The sequence below is a fragment of the Electrona antarctica genome, assembly GCF_951216825.1.
Source record: "Electrona antarctica genome assembly, chromosome: 20".
Lineage (NCBI taxonomy): Eukaryota > Metazoa > Chordata > Actinopteri > Myctophiformes > Myctophidae > Electrona > Electrona antarctica.
In genome coordinates, this window is record NC_136801.1 from 6,258,698 (window position 1) to 6,285,876 (window position 27,179).

The following is a 27,179-nucleotide window of genomic DNA, read 5'->3' on the forward strand; positions in this document are numbered from 1 at the left end:
TGTCTACTGCCAGCCGCGAAACAAGTTTTATTCGGTTTGAGGAGAAACAAAGTCTGCTCTCACAGAACACTGCATTCACTGAAACAAAGTGTGACAGCAACAAGACAATTTAACTCATTCTGAACGGGAACCCCTTTTGGTGTTAGCATTATGTTATGCTTTAGCTATTGAAAAATAGCAGATCTACAAGCTCATAGCGCGCCACCGAGTGGCGCGCTACGAGCTTGTAGGTCTGCTATTTTTGAAAAATCGAAGAACGACTGTCAGAAACATAGCTTCTTCAGAAAACTGTCAGGATGTAGAAGACATTTTTAGAATCTGATCTCAGGTCAAAATGGGTTAAAGGGAGTGCGCCAAGGCCTCCCCCAAGTCTCAGGCAGTCATACAGTACAGGTAGACTTCCAAAAGAAAATAAATTGCCTAGCAAAGCTGTTTTGTTTTTGCAGCAAACCTTTTACGAGCTAAATCCATTGTGGTGTTTCGCATACAAATAGAGTTATTGGACGAAAGCAATCCTCCCATGGGACTCCAGCGGGCCAAATCTTGCGCAGTGATGCCTTTGTGTGCGTCAGTGGGGTCAAAGGGGTCCCATAACGGGTTTTTTCCCTGCCGATTCCAATGCTAGGTTAGGGCTTCTGAAGCCGCGCAAATGGCTCAAAAGCGCTACTGCTGATGTCTAAATGGGATCCACTGAGAATGCAAACACAGGGAAATATAGCTGAATATTCACATACACACGCGCACACACACACACACACACACCCACCCCCACCCACCCCCGATGGTAATTCCGACGGAGCATTAGTTCGACATGCGGGAACAACGGTCGGACTAGCGCTCAAACTGATGTCATTCAAGGAGAAAATGTTCAAAGCATGTTTACAGCTGTACATGTATAGGCCAATATTAAACCAAACAAGTACAGCCAGTATAGTAAGTATGTACAACTGGAAACGTTCTCCATGTGTGATGTCATCGCTGAGCAATGCCAATTCCATGCTGCTACTGTACAGTCACTGTACAGTCTAGATATAGAATGCAAACATCAGAAGATGTCCCTTTATCTGTTAGACTATCTTTAATGTTGGCATTGAATAAACTAAAGCCACTACTCCTTGGCTCAATAGTCTTCCGTTTTTTTGAGTGGTGCAACCACTCCAAGGAAAAGCAATGTCCGTGTTAACCTATGTGACTATGTGTGTGACTGTGACTATGAGTACCAGTAGGGGCAAAAGTGGCGCTGTTGTGCCAGAAACAGAGAGAGAGAGATAGTGCTGCACTGTTGCCTGCTAATGAGAGAGAGAGAGGGGGGAGGGGAGAGGGGAGTTGCACCACTCAGTTCACACATGTGTGATTTTTTTAATAGATGCAGCACTTTTTCACAAAATATCAGTCAAAACTTATGTTACTACTTTCTCTCTCCAATTTTCTTCCGGCTCTCTCTCTCTCTGTCTCTCTTCCGATCTTTCCACATGACAAGCTGATCAAAGCAACACAACGCTCCTTAACTGGCTTAGCGATGGAATGCCATTAAAAAAGGCACAGCCAAAGAGAATTGTGCTAATCCCTCTGTACCACTCTCGCTTTCTTTATCGTCTCTCTACTGGCTCCTTCCGTCTCGTCTCGTCGTGAGGTTCCTGCCCCATCAGCACGCAATCCAGTAAGCAGAAAGACCTTCAGCCTCTCCGTAGAACACCATAATCCATCTATATCCTGGTGGATTATAGATCTACCCCCCCAAAACATACCCCTTTATTATTTAAATATCCCAACTTTATTCTCAAAACAGCCTAGACTTTGATCACAAAAATATATTTAAAGAAATAATTCATGATTTGTTTTGTAAATATTGTTAAGACAAATTATAAAAGTTTGTAATAGAATTTGTGGACTTTAACCATGACATTTTGACTTAAGGCAGAACAACAGATAATAGGAATTATTAATTAACAGTAATTATAATTTGACATTGTCATAAACAAACAAACAAACAAAATAAAATGTTATGGAAATCTGCGTCTGAGCAGGTAAATCTGCACTGTCCGCAACATTCAATAATCACGCAGTTGGTGCAGTTTTGTGATGTCGGGAGTGGAAGAAGATCCACCCTGGTAAACTCAAACTCTTCATACACAAATACAACAATACCTATATCCTGAATTTCACAGTTAACCCATTTTGGGTGGGGACCCCTTTTGGTGTTAGCATTATGTTATGCTTTAGCTATTGAAAAATAGCAGATCTACAAGCTCATAGCGCGCCACCGAGTGGCGCGCTACGAGCTTGTAGGTCTGATATTTTTGAAAAATCGACGAACGACTGACATAGAAACATAGCTTTTTCAGAAAACTGTCAGGATGTAGAAGACGTTTTTAGAATCTGATCTCAGGTCAGAATGGGATAAAGCTGTACATGTATAGGCCAATATTATACCAAACAAGTACAGCCAGTATAGTAAGTATGTACAACTGGAAACGTTCTCCATGTGTGATGTCATCGCTGAGCAATGCCAATTCCATGCTGCTACTGTACAGTCACTGTACAGTCTAGATATAGAATGCAAACATCAGAAGATGTCCCTTTATCTGTTAGACTATCTTAAATGTTGGCATTGAATAAACTAAAGCCATTACTCCTTGGCTCAATAGTCTTCCGTCTGGGTCATAGAGTTCTAATAACACTATCATGAATTATGTTATCACAAGCAATGCTAATGCTGTATAAATTATTAGATGCTATGAAGGCTCATTAAAGTACAACTAAACTGCTGGCAAAATGATTCTTTAATGATTCTTAACCCATTTTGGGCGGAAACCCTTTGTGTTTTAAAGCATTATGTTATACTTTAGCTATTGAAAAATAGCAGATCTACAAGCTCATAGCGCGCCACCGAGCGCCGCGCTATGAACTTGTAGGTCTGCTATTTTTGAAAAATCGTGAAAATGTGCCTCAAATCTTTGAATATATATTATTACAGAAGGCACATTTTAACTCAAATCTTTGCTTCTTTCGACGTCAGGCCTAAATGGGTTAAAGAAACAGTTACAGTATAACGATCTAGTCGACTGGGCGGTGGTACAATTGTCAAGTCAGCAAATTGAAGTGTTTTCCGAGCTGTGAAGGATGCCTTTCAGACAGTGAGGTTCACGGGGAGAGTGAAACCCTGGTCAGCGTGTTCTTGCCCTCGTACAGGACACGCTGCACAAAACCTCCATAGAGAGCCTCTCTGTTCCGCCTCCCCACTTTCTGGCCAAATTGAAAAGAGAGATGTGAAAATCTATGAACGAAAAACATGTTTTTCTGCCTCAAGGTCCCAAATGACTCATCCACAGTATTTATTTTCAGGTGGACAAGCTTTTCAGCTTGGCTGAGTAATAAGTAATAATTATAATCAACACACACGGATGGAAGCAGACATTTAACCCATTGATGCCTGAGGCCGAATCTGGGAACGCCTTCTAGGGCCTGACCTAAGGTTTCTAAAAACCTTCAAATTCGGATTAATTATTTTTAAAATAGTTATGTTGCTACATGTATAGCAATAGCTGATGAGACGCAGAGAGCGCGCCGGCATCAAGGGTAGAACAACGTATACGTTGCATCAGGCATCAATGGGTTAAATGGGTAGTTACAGCCGACTTGCACATCATGCAGTCAATATCTCAGCCAGCGGCAGAGGAGATAATGTTTTCGCCACCCGACTGTCCCTGTGTGTCTGTCAGCCGGTCTTTGTAATCTCGGACACACATGACTGGACCGATACAAAATGGTAAATGGTGCATTTATATAGAACCATTATAGAATTTATATAGAACCCATTCACACACACATTCATACACCGATTGTGGCGGAAGACATGCAAGGTACCAACCAGCACATCAGGAGCAATTTGGGGTTCAGTGTCTTGCCCAAGGACACTTCGACATGTAGACAGGAGGAGCCGGGATTTGAACCACCGACCCATGGATCATTGGACGACCTGCTCTACCTCTTGAGCCACAGATACCCCCATAAGTCTTTCGATGGCTGCACCCCATGGGTGACACAGTCCTGGGTATGTAAACCAGGCTGGCAGAGATCTTTGCCCTGAGAAGCGCACTTTTGTATTTATTGTTATTATTATTGTTGTATTTGGATGATTACCAGTCATGATCAAAGCTGTCTTCTATCTAATGAGCCTGAGTGTTAACACAACTACACACATCCTTGTAGGTAAGCACCCAAATGTACAGCAAAAAGGAGTCTGAAACCAGTGGGTCTGTCTCTTGCTGTGTGTGTGTGTGTGTGTGTGTGTGTGTGTGTGTGTGTGTGTGTGTGCGCTGCGCGCGCTCGAGGGGAATAATACTCCAGTATTTCATTGGGTGTTAGATAATCTGGTGAGTGGACAAGGGGGCCATGGTGTTGGCTGCTCTCACAGGGGTTGTGGGCCAGGGGCATCTGGATGGTGGGCAGACCCACACATTATGCTGCAGAATGACTTGTGCGTGCGTGTGAGAGAGAGAGACAGAGACGGAGAGAGACAGGGGACTGGGTAGAGCTGGTTTCGTACTCAATTTAAGCAATCACAAGCTTGCACCTGCAGCTTTTCAGGCTGTGCCATTGACAGACATGGCACACACCGATCCCCCCCCCCCCCCCCCCCCCCGCCCCTCTTTCACCCAGTGCCAAGCATTAGTTCCATTCAAAAGCACATCCTCCACTACCCAACCCCTGGGCACCTTCACTGCAGGACTTGAAAACCAGAAAACAAAGCCTGAAAAGGTCTGCGGAGCCCTTTGCAAGCGTGAAGGAATTCTCAGAAAAGTGTGCATTTTTAACACGTGAATTAAGGCCCGCCATACACTACAAGAGTTTTGACAAGATTTTGGAAAGATTTTTAAAAAGACTAAGTTAGACTAAAATGTCATCTTTTAAAAATCTTTCGCAAATGTGTTTTTTAATGTTTTATTCATATCAATGCATGGTGGCGAGGGTATCCATATGCATACGAAACCACTAATGCTATCCTGATGTGATGTTAAAGGTATATTCAGTGATTTGACTTAATTCAAATATCACTTATTTTTCCTTTTTTTCTGGATAATCCTCCCTACTATAGAGTGTGCTGACCATATAAGGAGTTCCTCCCTGTCCCCAGTGAGCTCCTGGGGTCAAAAAACCCTAGTTTCAGTTTTGGTGGCGGGTGGCAAAACCTTCATCCAATCAGGATGAGTGGGGCCTTCCTCCAATCATGATCGAGTGGGGGCGGGCCTTGGTGCACATGCTGTTGGCCTGTTGCACTTCCCCCCACTGTAGAGCGTGCATGTGCACATTTTGTTACCGGGGCGGACTGGGTGGTTTTCCAAATCACCCGAATCACTGAATGCTCCTTTAACTATGTATGAACCAATATCAACCTGTGGGCCCACTGGTGGACCACGAGGGTACTGCAAATGGGGCTCCAAATAATTGGCAAAACATTACGTTTTTGCCAAATAACATTAATTTGAAAATGGTAAATGGTGCATTTATATAGCACCTTTACCCAAGGCGCTTTACAGAGATTGTGCATTACGTACATTCACCCATTCACACACCAATGCCGGAGGAAACCATGCAAGGCACCAACCTGCACATCGGGAGCAATTAGGGGTTCAGAGTCTTGCTCAAGGACACTTCGACACCAACTCTGGGGGAGCCCGGGTTCTGGGACCCTTGCGGTTCTCGTCCGGTCACTCTACCCCTGAGCCACTGCCGCCCCGAAACATTTATTTTCATTATTATATGAAAAGATAAACTTATATATAGCACATATACTGTATGATGTTAGTTCCATTGATGAAAGACAAAACGCAATCAAAACACCATCCTGTTTTCGTTAACCCATTCTGGGCGGGAACCCCTTTTGGTGTTAGCATTATGTTATGCTTTAGCTATTGAAAAATAGCAGATCTACAAGCTCATAGCGCGCCACCAAGTGGCGCGCTATGAGCTTGTAGGTCTGCTATTTTTGAAAAATCGAAGAACGACTGACATAGAAACAGCTTGTTCAGAAAACTGTCAGGATGTAGAAGACATTTTTAGAATCTGATCTCAGGTCAAAATGGGTTCAAAGTCATGCGATTTGTCACACACGTTACCGCAGTGAAATTTGTTAAGCAAATGCAGAAGCGAGCTCAGAATCAGATGCACTCAGATACTGCAGCACAGAGGACTTCATCTTGTGTGTGTGTGTGTGTGTGTGTGTGTACACATGTATGCATGCACACATGTTTGTGTGTGTGTGTGTGTGTGTGTGTGTGTGTGTGTGTGTGTGTGTGTGTGTGTGTGTGCGTCCTCAAAGTCGATGTCCATCCATAGCTGGGCTTCTCTGCAGTCTCTACATACACATGAGGCACTGATGCTCAAATGCCACTGTTGGCTTGTAGGCAAACCAAGGCTATGGTCTGCAACACAGAATCTCTGCTCTTGCAGTCTTTCTCTCACGCACAAACAGTAGTGCTTTCTCCCAAAGGTACTACTCACACATGCACAGCCCCAGGCACAGGGGGTGTGCGCATGCACACGGACACTCTCACACACACACACACACACACACACACACACACACACACACACACACAGTGCAAGCACACCGTCATCTTTCCTTAACAGCTGTGCTTTCTGCATTAAAAACCATCCACCAGCAATACGGGCCCCCAAGACACTGGAGAGAGCAGACGATTAAGGGAGAGAAAACAGGGACGAAGGTTTGGACTGAACATTTTAAATAATACAAAAAACATCACACCCGTGTGAAGTGAGTGGTGCAACTCCGTGTGGGGGTGGGGCGGAAGTTCCAGACCCACAGGAATGCACCCAGGGTGCCGGCCCGATTCCGGCGAGCCGCCCCGCGTCCGAAACAGTTGAGAAATGACAAAGTTACCGTGTGGAGGTCCCTGTACTGTACGGTACTGTACTGTACTGGCACACCCGAAATCACCATATATACAGTTAAGTTATGTGCGTGTGTGTGTGTTTGTGTGTGTGTTAGGTTGCGCACAGGTGGTGAAAAACAACCATGCTGTTTTTGTGCTCAGACCCACCCACACACACACACACATGGCTCCGTAAGGGAGTGGTTGCACCACTCAAAAAGCTTATTAAAAAGGGTATATCCTTTGTTTCTTGCAACTACTCATACTTTAGCTTTAGCCAATTTCAAGGAGCAGAGGTTGTGACTTCTTCATTTCCCTGTGCTGAGCAAACTCTCGGTTAGCCCACATCTGCTGACGGCGCTCGTCAATACCCTGGTTGTATGTTAGCCTAATAGACTAAAGCCTATATATGTTACATAACACGCCACACCACCAGCTTTACCCCCTGAGTTAAACGCAGCGTTGCACAGCCAATCTACAAGCTCACAACCGTGTCCCGCTGAGCTTATAGATCTGCTCATTAGAGTGCAAGCTAGTCTACACTGGTATAAATCTGGGCTTTACAGTACAGTACATTTGCAGGCATAACCGACCGTGCCTGGCAGGGCCATTATGACACAAACAGAGACATTTGCACAGCAGAATCGGCCCCCAGTCTGCATGCCGTTGGGGGTTTATCTCTGGTCTCGCTGCATAATTTCCTGTGGGGCGGTTGTGTCTGTGTGCGTGTGTGCATCCGTGTGTGCGTGTGTGCGTCCGTGCGTGTGTGTGTGTGCGCGCACACTCACACTTGCATTTAAATGTGTGTGTGTGCAAACTGTGCATGGTGACTAACCCACAGGCTGAGGTGAGAAAGCATCTCTGGAGTCATCCATCTCTTTCAGAGTGGGCTGCGCTCCCCCTCCAGGGAGCTCTACCCACATGAGGCTAGTCAGATTGTGGCCAGCACACACTGCCGTGTACCGTGTACAGCCACCACAGCAACTACTGAAGGTCACTACTGAATATGAACATTTCCACGTCAGCATAATTTTTGGCCCAAGTAATTGCAATTAATTCAAGAAAAAAGGGCTTAAAACTCTTAAAATGTGGGTGTACTTTGTGAACCTCCCCGTTTGCTGTAAAACAAGACTATCGCCAACAACCAGCAGGTATAATCACTATGAGTGATTACCTGCTGGTACAACATAAGAATGTACTACATAAGAAAGGCTATAGAATGGACATTTTAATACAGCAGCCTATAAAATGATCACAACCGTGCAACCTGCGTCAACCTGAGTGCCTGCGTCACGAGTGGGGGGGGGGAAATGAGAATTCCCGGCTCCTCTTAAGATTCCTGTCAGCTCCTTGCACTTCTGTAAATACCATAAACACATACACCTTCCTGTTGCCTCCCTCCCACAGCAGGCACAGTGTCAAGACGAATAGGCAATAGACAGCTCAGAGGGCACAACTGCTCTTGTATATTTTAGTTTCGATCATGTTCCTTCTTCAGGACGCCTGAAGTGAAGACGGTCAATAAATAACCGAAATGTTGCTTTTATAATACGTAGGTTGGTTGGTTGTCTTGATGGTGTGCTGGACATTCTTGTTTTATTCTACATTTCTGCTACTTCACCTACGCAACTGTCCCTACGCCGACAAGGTGTGCAAAAGACTTGGCTTCTCCAGTGCTTTGTGATGAGAAAAATCACACCCGTGTGAACTGAGCGGTGCAACTCCACTCCCTCCCCCCCCCGCCCCTCTCTCTCTCTCTCATTAGCAGGCAACAGCGCAGCACTATCTCTCTCTCTCTGTGTCTGGCATAACAGCGCCACTTTTGCCCCTACTGGTACTCATAGTGACACACATAGGTTAACACACAGTCACATAGGTTAACACACAGTCACATAGGTTAACACGGACATAACACGGACATTGCTGCACCACTCAATAAAGAAAGATAAAGAAAACATAAGTGCTGACACAGGCCAGAGCAGGTGACTCGGGCGACTGTTTCAATCAAGAGAGATGCACGATTGCCTTTCTCTAAACCCAGCATTCAATGGCTTTGACGGTAGACACGCTGACGCTAATGGCATCACAGGACACTGTACTCACTGTTACAAGATAGTCCTGGAAAATAACCCATTCTGACCTGAGATCAGATTCTAAAAATGTCTTCTACATCCTGACAGTTTTCTGAAAAAGCTATGTTTCTATGTCAGTCGTTCTTCGACTTTTCAAAAATAGCAGACCTACAAGCTCGTAGCGCGCCACTCGGTGGCGCGCTATGAGCTTGTAGATCTGCTATTTTTCAATAGCTAAAGCATAGCATACTGCTAACACCAAAAGGGGTTCCCGCCCAAAATGGGATAACTAATTTCCTGCCTCCACACACAATCACACATCAAGCATAAGCCACGTCTCATGACTTTGTGACACTCAACCACTGAGTGAGTTTTTGTCCGGATTACTGTCGTTTGAGATGGAGATGGAGGGCATAGTCACTGAGGAAGACTGTCGATGATGGAAAGCAAACAAATTAATTGAAGTGGCTTCTCATTTGTGTCTATTCGGAGGCATGAATCACTTTTAAAAGCAGAGCAGGATGTGGAAGTTCATTGAGATTTCAATGCTGTTAAAGCTATTGAACACACTCAGTAGATTTCAGTGCTGCTACAGCGATGTTGACGTTCTGTAACTCCTTGGGTTGTATAGCTACCTGGGCACAAAATATACGTCCAAACATTGTCAATAATCTTTATCTGTTGCGCCTGTGGGTGCTCTGTGATCGAGGATCTACCAATGTTCAACATCATTGCAAAATTATAGGCTAAAGGTGGTTGCACACCGGCCGCGTTTTTTGGAAAACCGATGGAGAAACTCCATCGGAAATAAGCCACATAGCAGTAAACTGGACTATCTGACTTGTAAACAAACGCACTCCATACGTCCTGCGTCACCGTGCAGGTAGCAATGCTACCGTCCCTAGCTACCGTCCCATCGCCTGAATGGATGCGACGCTCCGATTGGTTCAGAAACTTCAGAGCCAGCGTTTCAAGCTGAAACTTCAAAATAAAATGCCCACCGTTTCCGTTTCACTACACCTTTAAAACCACATGAACCCTAGCATCCATGTTCTGGGAAGTGAACATTAGACGGAAATAGACGATTTACAAGAACACAATACGTGAACTTGAAGATTGGCCATTTTTGACGAAGATTATTTGACGTACAGGGGAAAAAAGGAGAGCCTAGTATGGAACTGCTGCAATGGCCTCAAGTGTAGGTTCCTTTATGCTGAATTCACAACAGCAGCATTGACCCATGTTCCGAGGTGTCTGTGACCAGCATTGACCCATGTTCCGAGGTGTCTGCGACCACGGTGAAGAAGCACATTTTGATTAAGTTTTAAACTAGCAACTGTAGATGTGAAATGAATAGAGATTGAGCAACCAGATGACCTGACCCGTGTATTGCCAAAAATCAATAATTTGTTTACAAACAGGCTGTCAGAGACTAGCAACGATTGTCTCTCTCTACTTCTCCTCCGTGCTGACAGCTGGCTGGGCAGAGCAGAGCCGACATGAGCTACACAGAACACCAGCAGCACCAGAGCTGTCCCTGCTCTCTACTTCCAACACAGAGGATAGATTGCTTATGTATGGTTGTCTATCCATCTACAACTGCTAGTTTAAAACTTTAATATGCACTACTTCCGTACAACAGCAGTCCGTTTCTGCCCATCTCAAGTGGTGAAGAGTGTGTGCGACTGTGCGTAGTCTATGCCCAGGGAGAGCCCCGGTAGTTTGGAGCGGATCAAAGCCAGTAGATGCGCATCATGCGCCCAGATGGGGACCTCATGTCAGTCAGTCCATCACACCTCGTGACACGCTTCATATATGGCCGTCTCCATATATGAAGATCACGACACTGACTTCATCAAACCCTGGATAGCCGTACATGGAGAAGACGGGATCAACACCTAGATCTGCATATATGGAACCGGCCAGCAACTCTACATCTGACCTCACGGACACCAGATTAATAGTTTAACTCCTGCTTCAGTGCTTCTTAACTTTGCCATATTAAGGAGCTCTGTTGTTTCAACGCCCTCAGGGCGTCTTACTGGTGTATAAGTGTATATGCCTGCACGACTACTACAGAGCACAACACTCTCTGATGGGTTCGCGGGCTCTGTGCAAAAGCGTCAAATTGTTCTTTTTTGCTGTCGAGCCCCCCCCCTCCCGGCACTGTGGGAAAAGTGTCTCAGAATGTGCCAGTGTGTGAATTTAGTGATACAGTGACAAGTTCAACTAACATACCAGAGTTAAGCTACTGTACCACCAGTGTCACATATTTAATTTTAACGTGAGCAACAGGAGCCAAAGCATCAAAGAGGCTTTGAGAGGCGGATGACGAACAGAGGCAGGCAGTAGAGAACAAAGAAAGAATGTGACCTCTTTTTTTTCCCCTCAGCGCTGAAAACAAAAGGCTTCTCTGGACCGACCGACTTTCACACATGTAAAGGTCTCTTGCTATTTCCTTCAGAGCGCCACCCCCCCTCCCCCCTCCCTCCATCATCAACTCGACCCAGTCATGAGGCTCATGATGGCCTGGACGTTAGCTAATGGCGGTTGTTAAAGGTGTCTGGTGGTCATTGGTCAGTGAGGTTAAAGGTGCTTGGTGGTCATTGGTCAGTGAGGTTAATTAACTCATTTTGACCTGAGATCAGATTCTAAAAATGTCTTCTACATCCTGACAGTTTTCTGAAAAAGCTATGTTTCTATGTCAGTCGTTCTTCGATTTTTTTCAAAAATAGCAGACCTACAAGCTCGTAGCGCGCCACTCGGTGGCGCGCTACGAGCTTGTAGATCTGCTATTTTTCAATAGCTAAAGCATAACATAATGCGAACACCAAAAGGGGTTCCCGCCGAGCACATACCATAGGCATGTCACATGTGGTATTAACCACATGTGACATGCCTATGGTATGTGCTCTGCTAAGACCTGTCGGGGGGGGGGGGGGACCACATGTTCCCACCACTGGCTGGACAATGCAAATCCCAGCTTGGAATGTTGTCTCTGAATCATCTGCACACTGCACAGCAGCCGTAGTAGAGGAGCACATTATGGCAAAACGCCCTTGTACAAAAATAATCATTACTTCACAGGGAGGGGATGGCGGCGGTGGTATGTCTGGACAAGTAGTGGACATCATCAGCTGAAGCATCAGCTGTGATTTAGATCGCTGGCAGCCACGCAGTCTGCTGTGCCTAGAGAAAGGTCGGCTACTGCCGAGTAACCCTAACGAAGCACTGGAGCCAGCAGGCCTCGCCACGGAACGGATGGAGAGGGCAGGGGTATTTAACTCATTTTGGGCGGGAACCCCTTTTGGTGTTTTAAGCATTACTTTAGCTATTGAAAAATAGCAGATCTACAAGCTCATAGCGCGCCACCGAGTGGCGCGCTATGAGCTTTGTAGGTCTTCTATTTTTGAAAAATCGTGAAAATCTTTGCTACTGGGAGGGTCCCTGGAACAACATATTTTCAGATGGGGGTCGGTGGCCAATTACATATTATTTTTGGGGTCCTTGACATGAAATACTGAGCACCACTGACATAGAAACATAGGTATTTCAGAAAACTGTCAGAATTTTTTAAGACATTTTTTTAATTTCGACGTCAGGCCTAAACGGGTTAAAGCCTACACAAGGGATATGGATGAGCTGGAGGTGTTTTTTTTGTATTGGGGCCCGGGGGGGAGGGGGGGGGGGTTGCGGTAGTGCTGTCAGTGACGAAGCAGGACCAGTTCTATCTGTGCCAGTCTCTGAGAAGGGCAAACATGCACCCCGTCTCATCCTGAAACATGATCCGTCAACCTAGAGGGGGTAGAGTGCAGTGGATTGCAAAGGGACGTGTGCTTGCACGTGTGTGTGTGCGCGTGTGTTACTGTGTGTGCGCCCGTGCGTGTGTGTGTGTGTGCACGTACGCATGCAAACGTGTGCACTAGTACAGTCGCGTTAACACAATTGCTTTGACTGTTGCTAGGCTGAACAGGGCACACTCGCAGCCACACAATGTAATGGAATTGCTTGCGTGAGCAGAGCCGGCAATACACAAGGTCACCGACCAATACTCATACTGTCAGAAATGTTAAAGAATTATAGGGAAACCATGTAACTTTTCAAACCAAATCTTTATCATTCTGAACAGCCAATCTGCAGGGTAGATAGGTGAACGCATACTGTATAAGACAGTACTTCTGGAAGCAGGAGAGCAGCTGTTCTCTTTCTAAATTTATCAGAGCAGAGCACACATGGTGAAAGTAAGCGCGTGCGCGTTATGTGTATGCGTGTGCAAACAAGACGAGGTGTTCAAGCAGTCTCTGGGGGTGTGGTTGAACGGCCCCCTTTTTTCCCCTCAGCTGAGCATTCCCAGTAAATAAACAGCCTCCTACTACGGCCCCGCTGCGTAAAGCAGAGGCCCGTGGCGTGGTCGTTTTCCCAACTCCAAGGAGGAAAGTGGTTCTATTAAAACATTAATAATGCAGAAGCACTAGTAGCACACAGAGGGACACTAAGCCTCAGAACCGTCTCCACAACAAACCAAGTAAAGAGAAAACCCAAAGACAAGTTAAAACAGCAGGTGTTAACAAACCTTATTCTGCATTGTATGGTCTTGGGATTGATTTAATGCCTGTCGCCACATAAATGTCGGCTACTCGGCACTAGCCAGCTGAGAGTGGAGGCATTAGCTATGGAAAAGCATAATAAGGGTGACAAAGGGTCTATATTATTATTATTATTATCTAAATTTCTATGCTAGGTTCAAGTGAAATGTGGCACTGTACGCCTGCACGAAGGAATGCCTCGCTCACGATGATCCCGTGAGCGAGTGAGTGGTGGTCCTCATGGTGTCCTCATGCACACAGCAATCTAATCAACCCGCCTGCACACACACACACACATCCGCAGCCCCCCAGTCAATAACAGCTTCTCAGCATCATTAGCTTGCAAATCACAGAGGGCACCACCGGTGGACAACCCTGCGCCCTTCCATGACCTCACCGTTGATGGCTGCCGCGCTCTCTAAAGCCTCACTCTAATGGCAAGAAACAGGATTATTGATCGTCTCTTAGACTCTAGAGCTATGGGTCATTGTGTCGCCCCAAACGGGGACGATGACGTTAGAAAGAAAGCCGAGACGTCTTTGTTGCACTCTGTCTGCACCTTTTGATTGTGTCGGGTATAAAGGAGAAACACTGTGCTAGAGACATCACTTGCCCTTTCATGAACTCCCTTCAGAAGTCAGAATTTGCGCTGTCGAGAGATAAGACTAAAACGAAATGAGAGATTAAAGTAATTCAATGTAAGGTATTAAGTTCAGTTTGTCTTAAGGAACATTGCTCAACCGACAAACGAATGATCTAATAAGCCTAGGCGGCCTCTCACACACACACACACACACACACACACACGGAGTGTCTTGAGAGAGAAGGACACAGACAAAACGCTCACCATAGTAACGTCAGGAATGGTATGTATAGTAAATCTGTCCAAAGGAGCGAGGGAGAGGTGCAGATTTGCATATACTGGCAGTTTCGAGACTAACACTTCCAGCTGCTGCCAAAAATTGCCTTTCAGCTCCCCGGAGGGCTCGTAGTACTGCTGCGAAACCACACAAATACTGAGAACACTGGAGGAAGGTCAGAAGTGTGTGTGTACGTATGTGCGTGTGAGAGAAAGAAAGAGACAGAGAGAGAGAGAGAACATGATTTAGAGAGGGGGAGAAGGATGGAGACAGACTGAAATAAAAGGAAGACAGAGTGCCCACAAGGAACTATTTAATCAATGCCTGAATTTGCTAAGAAAAGGAGGTATAAACTCCAGCTCCAGCTCTATCTTTACCAGAATGATGGGAGGCCTTCCCTGGAAATGGGGAGTACCACAGAGGGAATGCCCCTGCTGTGTACGCATGCATACACACAGACAAGTAGTTAGTCTCTCACACGCACGCACGCACGCGCAATAGTGCATAACTCCAGGACTCCATCTTAGCCCATAGAACTTGCCGTAGTACTTGCCCTCGCCTTGACCACCTACAAGCGTATGCATAGGCTCAACTTATGTAACTAAATAGCACCTCTATATTGTATACACAATATAGTTTCATTATATAGATATTCCAGTTCTTAAACTTACGTATGATTCATGATGACTATTTTTATGTATTACCATGTTTTTTGTTCTTGCTTACTTTAAATCGCTCTGGATTAAGAGCGTCTGCTAAATGCCTAAATTGTAAACTAATGCAAAAGTGATTAGCCTATACACATATACTGTAGCTGGCTGTAAAGCCACCACATGCGTACAGATCTGACTTGTGGAGACCAGACAGTAATATTCTGCAGCAACTCAGACCACATTTCCTCACTGTGGCAAAATTGTTCGTGGCATTATTCTTGAGTCGTCCACTGATGGAGATCCGATGCACAGCATCATAGGCTCCGCAGACATAGCAGTGTCCGACGTTTTTGGCTACACTGTGATTGGTCAAGTCAAGCAACATGAGACCATTATGACAGCTAGTCAAGGGGCCAATGAGTCTATCCAACGTTGAAGCACTGGGCCCTAGTGGTAAGAGGAGGGACTGCAGGCGGACCCGTGGAAGTATGATTGGGAAACCCCGTGCAGCTGGGAAACCCCGTGCAGCTGGGCTTTAACATTGAGCGCGTTTGCACTTCCGCATTTTGGGCACCAAATTTTGGTGCCCAAAGGGGGGGGCGGAGCTTCGCACCAGTTCAGTCTCTATCCTTTATATACTCTATGCAGCTAGTACTAACATATTATACGTTGTAAATAAAGCTCTCAACAGTAATGGCTACCATAGCTGGAAATGATGCAATTCAAAAAGGGAACCAAAGCCAAGGCTATCTGCTAGTCTGTGGGCACATAGTTTTGTCCCTTCGGAGAATTGGCAACGCATGTTGTCCTCTCCTGCCAAGCATAAGCTGGGCCCAAATCTTCCTGACCTCTTTTTCTTTTTAATAGCATGGCTGAAGGCCAAGCAGTCTAGAGAACAGGATTTATCTGTATGGCTGTATGCATGCGTCTGTCTGTCTGTCCCCTCAAAAGGAAACCAGTCACAGCTCACGCCGTTATGTGCATGATTTTACAAAATAGAAACTAAAAGGAATCAATATTGATAATCTATGCATTTTAAAAGTGTTATCTTTTTCCTGCCATGAATCTCTCACTGTTCTTGTAAACTAAGTACTATTGAATTTGGGTGAAGTATTTATAAAGACAGACTGGTAAGTGATGACATTAAATGAGCTGGAACTGGTCTGGAACACAAGAAATAAGCCGATAAATAGCTACTTTCTCCTGATTAGCCCCCCCCCCCCCCCCCCCCCTTTTTCCCTCACTGTATAGGTTTCTTTTCCCTTTTTACCTCCATTATGATTAATTCCTGTTCTGTTCTTTGTCTATATAGAAGTGTCTATTTGTACGTCTCTAAATGTTTTGATGAATTGAACATGGTGGACCCTGGACATGGGGCGACTGTGGCTCAAGAGGTAGAGCAGGTCGTCCAATGATCCATGGGTTGGCGGTTCGAATCCCGGCTCCTCCTGGCTACATGTCGAAGTGTCCTTGGGCAAGACACTGAACCCCAAATTGCTCCCGATGTGCTGGTTGGTACCTTGCATGGCTTCCGCCGCAATCGGTGTATGAATGTGTGTATGAATGGGTGAATGTAATGCACAATCTATGTAAAGCACCTTGGATAAAGGCGCTATATAAATACACCATTTACCATTTACCCTCTTGTAAACAAGTGTAATGCTTAATTGGGTCGTCCACTCACAGTTAACAGCCTTTGTATTGAGTTTGTGCTTGAAATGTACTGTAATTCTGCAAACTGTTAATAAATATTTCAATCAATCAAAAAAAAAAAGCTGAGATTTTGTCACCTACCTGAAAATGTATTTTCTGTTATCAAAGGGCTGGAGTCTATATAGCAATGATTGCTATCAGAATATAGTGAAAAACCTTTTGTTTTAACCAATAAATATCCCTTAACCTACCTTTAAGTTAACTTGCACACATTGACAAGGTGGGTAATCAAGACTTTTCTTTGCGCAGTATGAACATATAATAAGACTATAATTTAGGCCACCTTCAGGCCAAGGCTGTTTGAAACACCATATATCACCGTAATTATCACGACATCGCTGGGAGAAAGTGAAAGATAGAATAGAACCTGTAGTCACAACAACAATTTATATCATCAATCTCAAGGACCTACATGTACTGGATTACTTCTTTAATGCCACTCAATGCAAGGACAAGACACAGTTTCCAGTTTCTACACACAAAACTTTGTTAAAATGATTATCCCTCCGTGAGCCATCTGGAAATAATCTCCATGGTCAAAAGAGCGAATGGCTTATGCCATGCTCACTACTACTGCTTTAGACACCTAGAGAAGCTGATGCTTTGTCTGTCACAACACGGTGACCCTTTACAGGGGTGATGTCAGTTTGTCATCGAGTACGTTACCTGGGCGAGGGCAAAGTGGCAAGGCGATATTGGCGATTGTTTTTCCCAGTCTGGCTCAATGGCTATGCTGCATTGGCTCTTTGCGACGCAGGCTGCTTGTGATCAATACTTGGTCTTGGGGGCAGCGGAGCAGCCAGGCAGTTTAAGTGGGCTCAATGGCCAATATATAGCCTCCTCCATAGGGTTGTGTAATGTAATGTGATGAACAACTAGTGTCACCACAGTGCCTCCCTCATACCAAGCATTCTCAAAGAACACATATGCTGGAGACAGAGTGCTCACCCTGTACACACAAGCCAGCACAAATCCTGTGCAGCCCCACTGAGCGTGATAATGGTAGTGTTCCATTTTGTAAGCTATTGAATTCTGTGATTCAGTGTTCAGTCAGGACGTGACAAACTGACAACCAACCAACCAACGTGACAACTGAGAATACCAGTAATACTTCTGAAAAGCTTTTGCATGTTGTATGTGTGGAAGCATGGTCAGAGGAACGTGCTACAACATGTTAACAGCATCTCTTTCATCGAGACATCTACTACTTTTCATGACAACCATCCACCTAGTGTCCATGAGTGAGTGAGTGAGTGACCACAATTTGCAACAGTTTGCCAACGGTAGCAGTCTGCTGCACTGTGGGGAATAAGTCCTAGCCTACAATTACAAATCCAGACAGCCAAGCAACCCACAAACACAATCAGCAGCACAGTGTGTGAGTGCATATACATTGAGCTGCTATGAGATGATCAGATTGAGGTGCAACTAGTCCTGCATTAACCAACTAGGAGTTACAGACAGGCCTTTTAAATGATGACCTTATCCATGAGGTATTCACTGACTGTATGTTGCTAGTATGAATTGCCAACTGCGCTGAGCAAAAACCATTAGAAAGATTATCCCACTGATAGGCCTTGCATACCAGGAAAATGACACGCTGCCACTGTGAAAACATCCTACATCATACATGGATGTCTGGTGGCTCAGCCACTTAAGAGTGTGCTGCGCCTGCTGCTGACCACATGCTCCTTTTGAGTTGCTAGGACCCCAGTTCCAATCAGTCTCCTGTCTTTTGTCTCGCATGTCTTCTCTCTTTCTGCCCTCTAATACGCTACCGTTTCTAATACGCTCGTGCATCTATTAGAGAACGAATAAAATGCAATGAGAGCTTAAATTAAAAAAAATCACCACTTGTGTGAACTGAGGGGTGCTCTTATCATCTTACAACATCAAGGACAAAACAAACATGGACAAAACAAACATTAAACTCTGTTCATTGTTAATGGCGTTATTAATGTTTGTCTAAAGGAAAAACAAACATTAAAACCTGTATATACAGTAGGAGGGGCTAGCGCCCCTCAAAAACATCCATAGGATTTAAGGAGGAATACGGCTCTGCTAATGAGATGTACAGTACGTAGACACTGAGCTTTCCTGCAGGACTGTGTTGTTGCTTTAATGCTTTTGAGTGGTGTAAACCACTCCTACAACTGGCTTTGTTAGTTTACGTGTCTGTCTGTCTGTCTGTGTGTCTGTCTGTTCGTACCAAAAAATTAGCATGGTTGCTATGGTCACCCAGTTCACACGGGTGTGATTTCATTACGTCAGACATTACGTCAGACCACAGCTGATCAGTCTATATAAGACCTTACACCACTCAGTTCACACGGGTGTGATTTTTTTATTGCGAACAGTCTAAAGAGAAAACGCTCATATTCACGTACTCACACAGTACTGCCCTAGTACTGAGACACGCACACTCACACTCACTCACACTTTACAGGAATCTGGATCGACATTAATCACAAGCAACTCAGCTCCCCGTCTCCCCGTCAACTCCTCTTACATGAGCTTCAGAGCCAAGGTTGACTTTGTAGGCTCTGTATACTACTTAGCCAACATGCTGCAGGGGTTGCATAGAATGCATACCTAGGGAGATTAAATCTAAAGGACTGGGGAGGGAGATGAGGGACAAGATCCTCCCTGGTCTGTGCACTGTGTGTGTATGTACATAATACGCATTCTCTCCTGGAACGCAGGAATTTCCGTGCTCAGACACAGCCAGCCAGTCACCCACCCAGCCAGCCATCCATCCAGGCACACACAAAGCTACTTAAGGAAGTGGTTGCACCACTTAAAAAAGGACAAGTATAGTTCCAGGCTAGTATAAACACATGTTTTTAACTTAAAATACCTCACTGAGATGACCTACAATTGCGCTAAATGTTATTGTACCGACAGTGGCTGATCCTGAAAGCTGCAGAGAGGGCTTACCCAGGTAGAGTGAAGCGTTCTCCTTCTTCACGTTGTCATCGAGGTAGGTGGGCCCCAGGGTGTAGATTGGCGTTGACCCCATGCCCACGAGGATTTGGGCACAGATGAACAGTGTAACATACAGGTTGTGTTCGTTGCCCTCCTGGTCCCGGGGGCACGACGCCACGTCCAGCGGCTCACGCCCGCTGCCATTGCTGCTTTGCAATTGGCAGAGGCCCTCGCGGCCCGTCGAGGAGTTCAGCTCCTGGATCTGGTACGGTGGGGAGATGAAGTGAGGCAGGGAGAACAACCCCGCCCCCAAGGCGATGAAGACGCCGCCGACGGCCAGCCAGCGCGGCCTTTGACCTCTGCCCCCAAAGTAGGAGATGAAGACCACCACCAGCAGGCTGCCGATGTCGAAGCAGCTCACCAGCAGGCCGGACTCGGAGCTGCGGAGGCTGTAGCGCTTCTCGATGGTGGTGATGACGCTGCTCAGGTAGCCCGACACCATCAGCGACTGGATGAAGGTCAGGTAGCACATGCAGAACAGGAAGCAGCGCGAGTCCCTCAATACCGCGCGCACGTACTTCCTGACGGGGATGCTGATGAAGCGGGTGAGAGAGAATCCAAGCTTTTTACCCCTGTTGCCTGCCGACCGGTGGCCCATGGAGCTGCTCAGGCCCACCATGCTGGAGGCAGAGGGAGAAAAGTCAGTCCTGGAACACGGGGACTCCGCCAGGCTGGAGTCTGGAGTCCGGGGCTGGAGCTCGCTGCTCTCGTCCACGGCCGCGGAGGCGTGGGCGGTTTTGACCAGCCGAGTGTCGAGATCCTCACACTCGTGCCGGCAGGGCCCGTTCAGGATAGGCAAGCTTTTGGACTTATAGCAGTTCCCTGGGTCAACGTACTTGCGGTCCTGGAGGTCCTGGACATCCAGAGACTCGGACAGGTCGCTCCCCGTCTCATCGTTGTCTGACGACGCCATGGCTTAATTGGCTCCAGGCTATAGGTTGACAGGTCAGTCACTCAGTAGCTGCTACCACATGAGGACAAAGTGGAGTCACTGCAAGGCTGGGTGCCGGAGCAACGCTTCTGCCCCGACAGTAGAAATGGGGAGGACTGATCCCCTCTTGCTATGGGCATGTTTTCTCCATACTGCCACTCGCAGCAGGGTTGCTTTAGCACAGAAAGCCTCCCTCCAAGCACAACATCTGGGCTAAAGACTTCTGGCAACCTAACAAATACTGATAGTCGTATCCTGACTTAACAGACAAAAACATTACTCACGTCCATTAGGCATTTAAGAATGATATCTAGGATGTGATCTGTAAGACGTCAGACTGAAGGGGGAAACTATTAACAAATACAGGCCAAAAACTAGTTATCAAAAATGCCTTATTTGTATGTTGTACTGTCCCTCCTGTTCAGTGTTGTCATGATTTTATGACTCTTTGTCAGAAGTCTTCATAGCATTTTTTGTTCCTGTTTGTCCCGATGGCTATGCAGCAAGCAACCTATAACGGAACAAGAAAATGACACAATGTGACAATTATTATCAACATTACTGCTACACTGATAGGATAGTTTCTATACTAAATATATATAGGCTAAACCATCTCACACCCATTGACAGTCCGGGGCAGAACAAAGATCTTTTTTAGAATAACACACACATGACATTACTAAATAACTATACGGTGCAGCGAGATATCCGACACAAAGCACCATCTACACAAACAAAACAACCGCATCACTGTCAAACTGAACATTAGAGCAAAAATAACGATTACAGCCCCGCTTTGTCACGAGAAATGATAGAGAAACAGAACAATGAAAAAGACCACGCTCTCCACAAACGTTTCAGGCGTGACTTTGAAAAGAATTGGAAACATGTATAAAGAAAGACGGGACATGTCTGACAAAAAACACACTTGCCCAACAGGGCTCTGTTAAAATCCCCAGCATTATTTCACCTAACTTCGAAGCGTATAGCGAGACAAAAACCCGCCCGGAGGAACCGAACGCTATGTTTGTTCTGAAGGCTGTAATACTCACACAGGGCAGAGGGAGGTAGCCTGTTGTTGTCAGTGGAGCGGCCACTCAGTGAATGAGCTGGTGGTGGGATGCGGAATGATGGTTGGTGGTGGTGGGGCTGGCCGCTGGGGGGCGAATCTTTTTTTTATTTTTTTCCTCACACGAATTTCTGGGATTTGTAGTCCTTCCCTGAAATGCTCCCGCGTCCGAATCGCGTTCTAACTTCTAACCGCGTGTCCAATGCATTGCAAACGAATGGGTACATATTAACCGATACAAGAACTTATAGTGATACTAAGCGGTGAAGCTTGTTTATACGGATTTTCTTTCGTTTCGCAAGATCATGGCGCTGGCTCCGGGACTACAAGTGCCATAATGCTCCTTGTCCTCTCCAGTCTAGATATGGCAGCTTGTTGCGTGATATGAGCTTTGCATACTCGACAGCTGGGACCTTTGCTGACCCCACTATAGTGTGATTGACTAACTGTCCATACATGGCTTTTTATTTATTTATTTATTTATTAGACAATGGACTCGTTCTCTCTCCATCAAAGTCTCTCTTGGCTCTAAAGCGTACACATCTGAACTGTAACATCTCTCATGAATCAAGTTATACTTTCTGAAAGCATTACTTTTTCATGTCATGGAACCCTAGTAGGCCTAGTATGAAATGAAAGTGAACCAATTCTGAAAAATAATTATATTGAAGCAGTAGGCGTAGCCATTCAACACAGAACTTTGAAATGTATGAATAGACTAGCTACTGATGATTATGAATGCTACCAACAGTCATTAAAGGACCACTTCACCACTTTTCAACATAAGTGACATCAGTGACACCAGTGACATCATCATTAGGCAGATTTTGTTTTAAACAAGATTTGTTTTAAAATATATTTAGATTTGTATTATCGTGAGAATGATGGCTTCAACGTTTGCATTGCAACTTTTCAGGAAAAGAAAGCCTGCAGTTTCTATTAGCTTGGATTCACCATTGATGATGGGTTTCTGAACTGCCCACAGCCTTCCTATGAGACACAGACCGAGTAGGAAAAAATGGTGGTATTTTATCATGAACATTAGTTAGGACCAATTATAGGAAGAGAAGTTGAAAAGTGGTGAAGTGGTCCTTTAAGGCATGCGAATCCCTTGACTCCTTCAAAACCGCTCTCAAAGGGCACCTACGGACGGCTGCAATTCGAAACTGGCCCCCGTAAAATCTGAATCCCCCCCCCCACTGCCCCCCCCCTTTTCCCCTCACTATATGTTTCTTTTCCCTTTTTACCTCCTTTATGATGAATTCCTGTTCTGTTCTTAATGTATATAGAAGTGTCTATTTGTACGTCTCTAAATGTTTTGATGAATTGAACATGGTGGACCCTCTTGTAAACCAGTGTAATGCTTAATTGGGTCGTCCACTCACAGTTAACAGTTAACTGTTAATACATATTTCAATCAATCAATCAATAAATGCGTTGACTTTGTTGAGTCAGTTATGCATCAGTTATGCAGCAATAACATTACATTAGGCCTACTATCTTTAAAAATCGTTGTATTACATTAATAATTGGCTACAGGCAGTATGCAACATTACAATTTACAATTTACAATTTAGGCATTTAGCAGACGCTCTTAATCCAGAGCGATTTACATTAGGCAAGAACAAAAGCATGGGAATACGTCACATATATAAAATGCATTTATCATGAAACATGCGTAAGCTAAGAACGTAACTATAGAACATATCTATATAATGACACTATACATATAAACTATACATATATACTATGCTATACTATGATGTGCTATGACTACATACAATGCAATTATTGTGCTGTCTACATGACATGCTATAAGTCTGTTTCAAATGCTATCTAAGTCTAAAAGTGCTATCTAAGGGGGTAGGATAAGTGCTATGGGCCATGATGGAGTCTGAAAAGGTGGGTCTTCAGACTACGGCGGAAGATTGGGAGTGATGCTGCAGTTCTGATTGCAACGGGGAGTGCATTCCACAGTTTTGGGGCCAGAAGGGAGAAGAGTTTGGGACGTGTGGAGCGTTGTCCCGGCGTTTTTAGACATTAGACATTACCCCACTCCCCACACAAATTGCTGTTCTATAAGTCTTGCCAAATATGCCATTTATTACATTACAAATCAATGGAGCAGTGCCCTGTTGGCCAGGTGTCAGTGCCGAGTACACCCCTCTGTGGATTCCTTTAGTTTTTCTATCGACATTCATTGTTAGATTTAAGTCAACTTTTCTGTTCATTTGATTTCTGCAGAGGGTCTGTTGAAATTTCAACAGACAAAATGATGCAATTAAACATGAGTGATTGAAGAAATGGGTCAATTGCAATGATTTCAACGTTCAAGTGTGCTTGTGTAATATAAGCACCACAAAATCTGTAACCGAAAAGGGTTCTTCAGAGTAATTCCATAGAACAATCATGATTTATTAAGAACCATTATTTGTGTGTGTGTGTGTGTGTGTGTGTGTGTGTGTGTGTGTGTGTGTGTGTGTGTGTGTGTGTGTGTGTGTGTGTGTGTGTGTGTGTGTGTGTGTGTGTGTGTGTGTGTGTGTGTGTGTGTGTGTGTGTGTGTGTGTGTGTGTGTGTGTGTGTGTGTTTCCCAAACAACACTTCTTACACCATGGTGTAAGAAGTGCTGTTTGGGAAACCCAGCCTTTGACTCCAGAGCCCTCAGGAGGATTGAAGGCATCACGTGGAGCCAGCATGTCACAAACCAAGCTTTAAGAGCGCAAACACAACAGCTCCCATAGCATCTCGTCTTGCAGCAATGCGGCGAGTGTGCTGGTATGGCCACGTCATCCGCCTGCCCGAGGAACATCCAACATGCACCATCCTGTCCTTCAATGCCCAGCAAGCCGGTGACTACCCGCTGACTTTGATACAAGCTCAACCAACACCTTGCCCACAACAGACCCAAATTAGTCCAGGGGCCGAGCCAGATTTGGTACCACCTAAGGTGACCGTAATGTTTTTGTATTTTTGTTTTCCTACATGTCTCTAGTTTATATTTTGGTATGATAACTCTTCCAATTCAGTAGCTTAATGCCAGTTATCGCCACTTATATGTGACCACACCATAGACAACCTATATATATAAGGCAAAATGTAACATTTCATTATGCTTTAAGTCGCATGTGACGTGTCAAACTAGGAGGTTTTCATGATTCTGAATCCATTCCAAGCATTATTTTTGCACGAAAAACACTCCTTGGCCAAAATTTGGCCATAGCCACTTGCCAAAATGTGATGACCTCATCACATTTGTGATGACCTCATCACATTTGTGATGACCTCATCACATTTGTGATGACGGCTATGGCCGTTTGGAATAAACTCTTTGAAATAAAGCTGTGGAATAAAGTCCCAAATTGCCTACCTAAATTGTAAATTGTTATACCCCTGCAATCTCACTATCCTGGAAATAAACTAATTAGTTTACTTTCTATATAGCTCATGTCTATAATGCTGCATAATTTATAAGCATACTTCTAATACATTATAATCTAGGTACTTGTATAGTACATGAGATGGAGTCGAAGGAGAACATCTACAACGGCGGCATTGGACCATGATGAATCGCCTCCATACTGGGGTTGGACGCTTCAAATCCATGAAGGAGTGCAGGGGCCTGGCGGACAGCGCGGTATGCGAGTGTGGCGAGCCTGAGCAGACTGCCGACCACATAATGACCACCTGTCAGAGGCTGGCCTCGTCCAAGTGGGACCAGAGACAAGAGTGTGGCTTTGCGACACTCAGCTGGACATATGACGACGATACACGAAAGAAGAAGAATAAGTCATAATGCTAATCATAACACATAAATCATACTTCTTCATGATTGCTGGACATTCATGGATTTTGTATTGCAAGTTTCATAGTGTATTATAGTAATTCTAATAGTATCCTATTTTATAATGCATTATATACTGTGATAAGCTTCTGTTAAGTGGTCATTGGGTGTTTTAAGTAATGGCATTCCTGAAGGTGTAGGCAGAAACCTATGATATTGTATACAACCTATATTGTATATTCATATTCATCCTGCAGTTTGCCTGTCAGATTATGAGGCGTCTTGTGTGGAAAGTTGATAAGGAAGGGATGTCCGCACACTGTTTCACTGCTCCCAGGAAAGTTCTTTATTTATAGAACAACGTTTCGACTAGGCATGTAACGATATATCGTATATCGCGATATATCGATATTATATCCCGAGTCCCGGCGATATGTATCGATTTTAAAAATATATATATATTTTAGGGTGGGGGGCTAGTGTGTGATATGAAATGTGAGCTGTAATCATATCCCATCATATTCACATGCTTTTGGAGAGAAATGAGTAGTAGAGGCCTGCAGAGGGGAGCTGTATGTGTCTGTGACTGTGCCCAGGTGATGGTCGATATTGATGCTCATTAATACATCAAGGAAGGCAATTATGTTTGCAATGTAGTTAAATGAAAAATGTGAAAAAAGCTTGGGGGGAAGATAAATCATTAAAAAAAAGATGTTTTGGTCATTTGTCTGGAAAATAATTGTGTTGAAAATATCGTGAAAAATCGTATCGTGATCCTCATATCGTGATACGTATCGTATCGTGAGTTGAGTGTATCGTTACATGCCTAGTTTCGACCCTTGTGGGTCTTCGTCAGGTATGAGTACAAAACATCAAGAGGCGTATTATATACAACAGCATATGGGCAGGTCAACAAGGAACAAAGTCATGTTGCAATGCTCATTGCAACAGAGCTTGTTCCTTGTTGACCTGCCCATATGCTGAAACGTTCTTCTATAAATAAAGAATTTTCCTGGGAGCAGTGAAACAGTGTGCGGACATTCCTTCCTTTTCATCCTATTATACCATACTACAGTAAACCATAACAAATATTATACCCATATTAGTCCCCTAAATGGTAACCCTTGTGTAGTGATCTGCCAACAATGTACATCGGGATGCTCTTTGCCGCCTTGGCCTAATCGATCATTATTGGTAAACCATAACACAATGACAATGAAAGGTATTGACTCTACACAGCAGGAATTATTGTATTGATGTGATGTATATTGTTGTGTATGTAAGTAGCTGTGTATATGTATGTTTATGTATGTTTATATGCTTATTTATATGTATGCTTTATATATATGAATATGTGTAGGGGAATGTATACTGTATATCTTAGGACAACATGAATGTATGCACTCACTGTGCAGGTGGCTAGATATCCATCAGTCTACAACACGTGCACTTAAATATGCAAATGAGGGACTCCAGGGGTAGGGCACGACAAGCCTATGGCTTCTCCCTAGCCCCTTTTTCGGATATCGGACAGGACATAAGCAACGGACACTAAAGTTTTTTTTTTAAAGGAGAAAATGGAAATAATAATGTGCTTTATGTATGAACTGAACTGAACTGAAAAAATTGTACG

At 44.7% G+C, this 27,179-nt stretch overlaps 1 protein-coding gene across 2 annotated transcripts in view; it reads right to left on the bottom strand.

Moving 5' to 3' along the window:
* slco5a1 (solute carrier organic anion transporter family member 5A1) overlaps positions 1–21,844 on the bottom strand; it is an 84,931-nt gene extending 63,087 nt beyond the window's left edge. Inside the window, exons 1-2 of one of the 2 annotated variants that reach the window (XM_079489194.1) lie at positions 21,749–21,844; positions 19,718–21,207 (exon numbers count right to left, since the gene is read on the bottom strand). In XM_079489194.1, the coding sequence (XP_079345320.1) occupies positions 19,718–20,678 (961 nt within the window). In that variant the 5' untranslated portion in view covers positions 20,679–21,207; positions 21,749–21,844. The other variant, XM_079489195.1, reaches the window with a different exon arrangement.
* Positions 21,845–27,179: the final 5,335 nt, after the last annotated feature.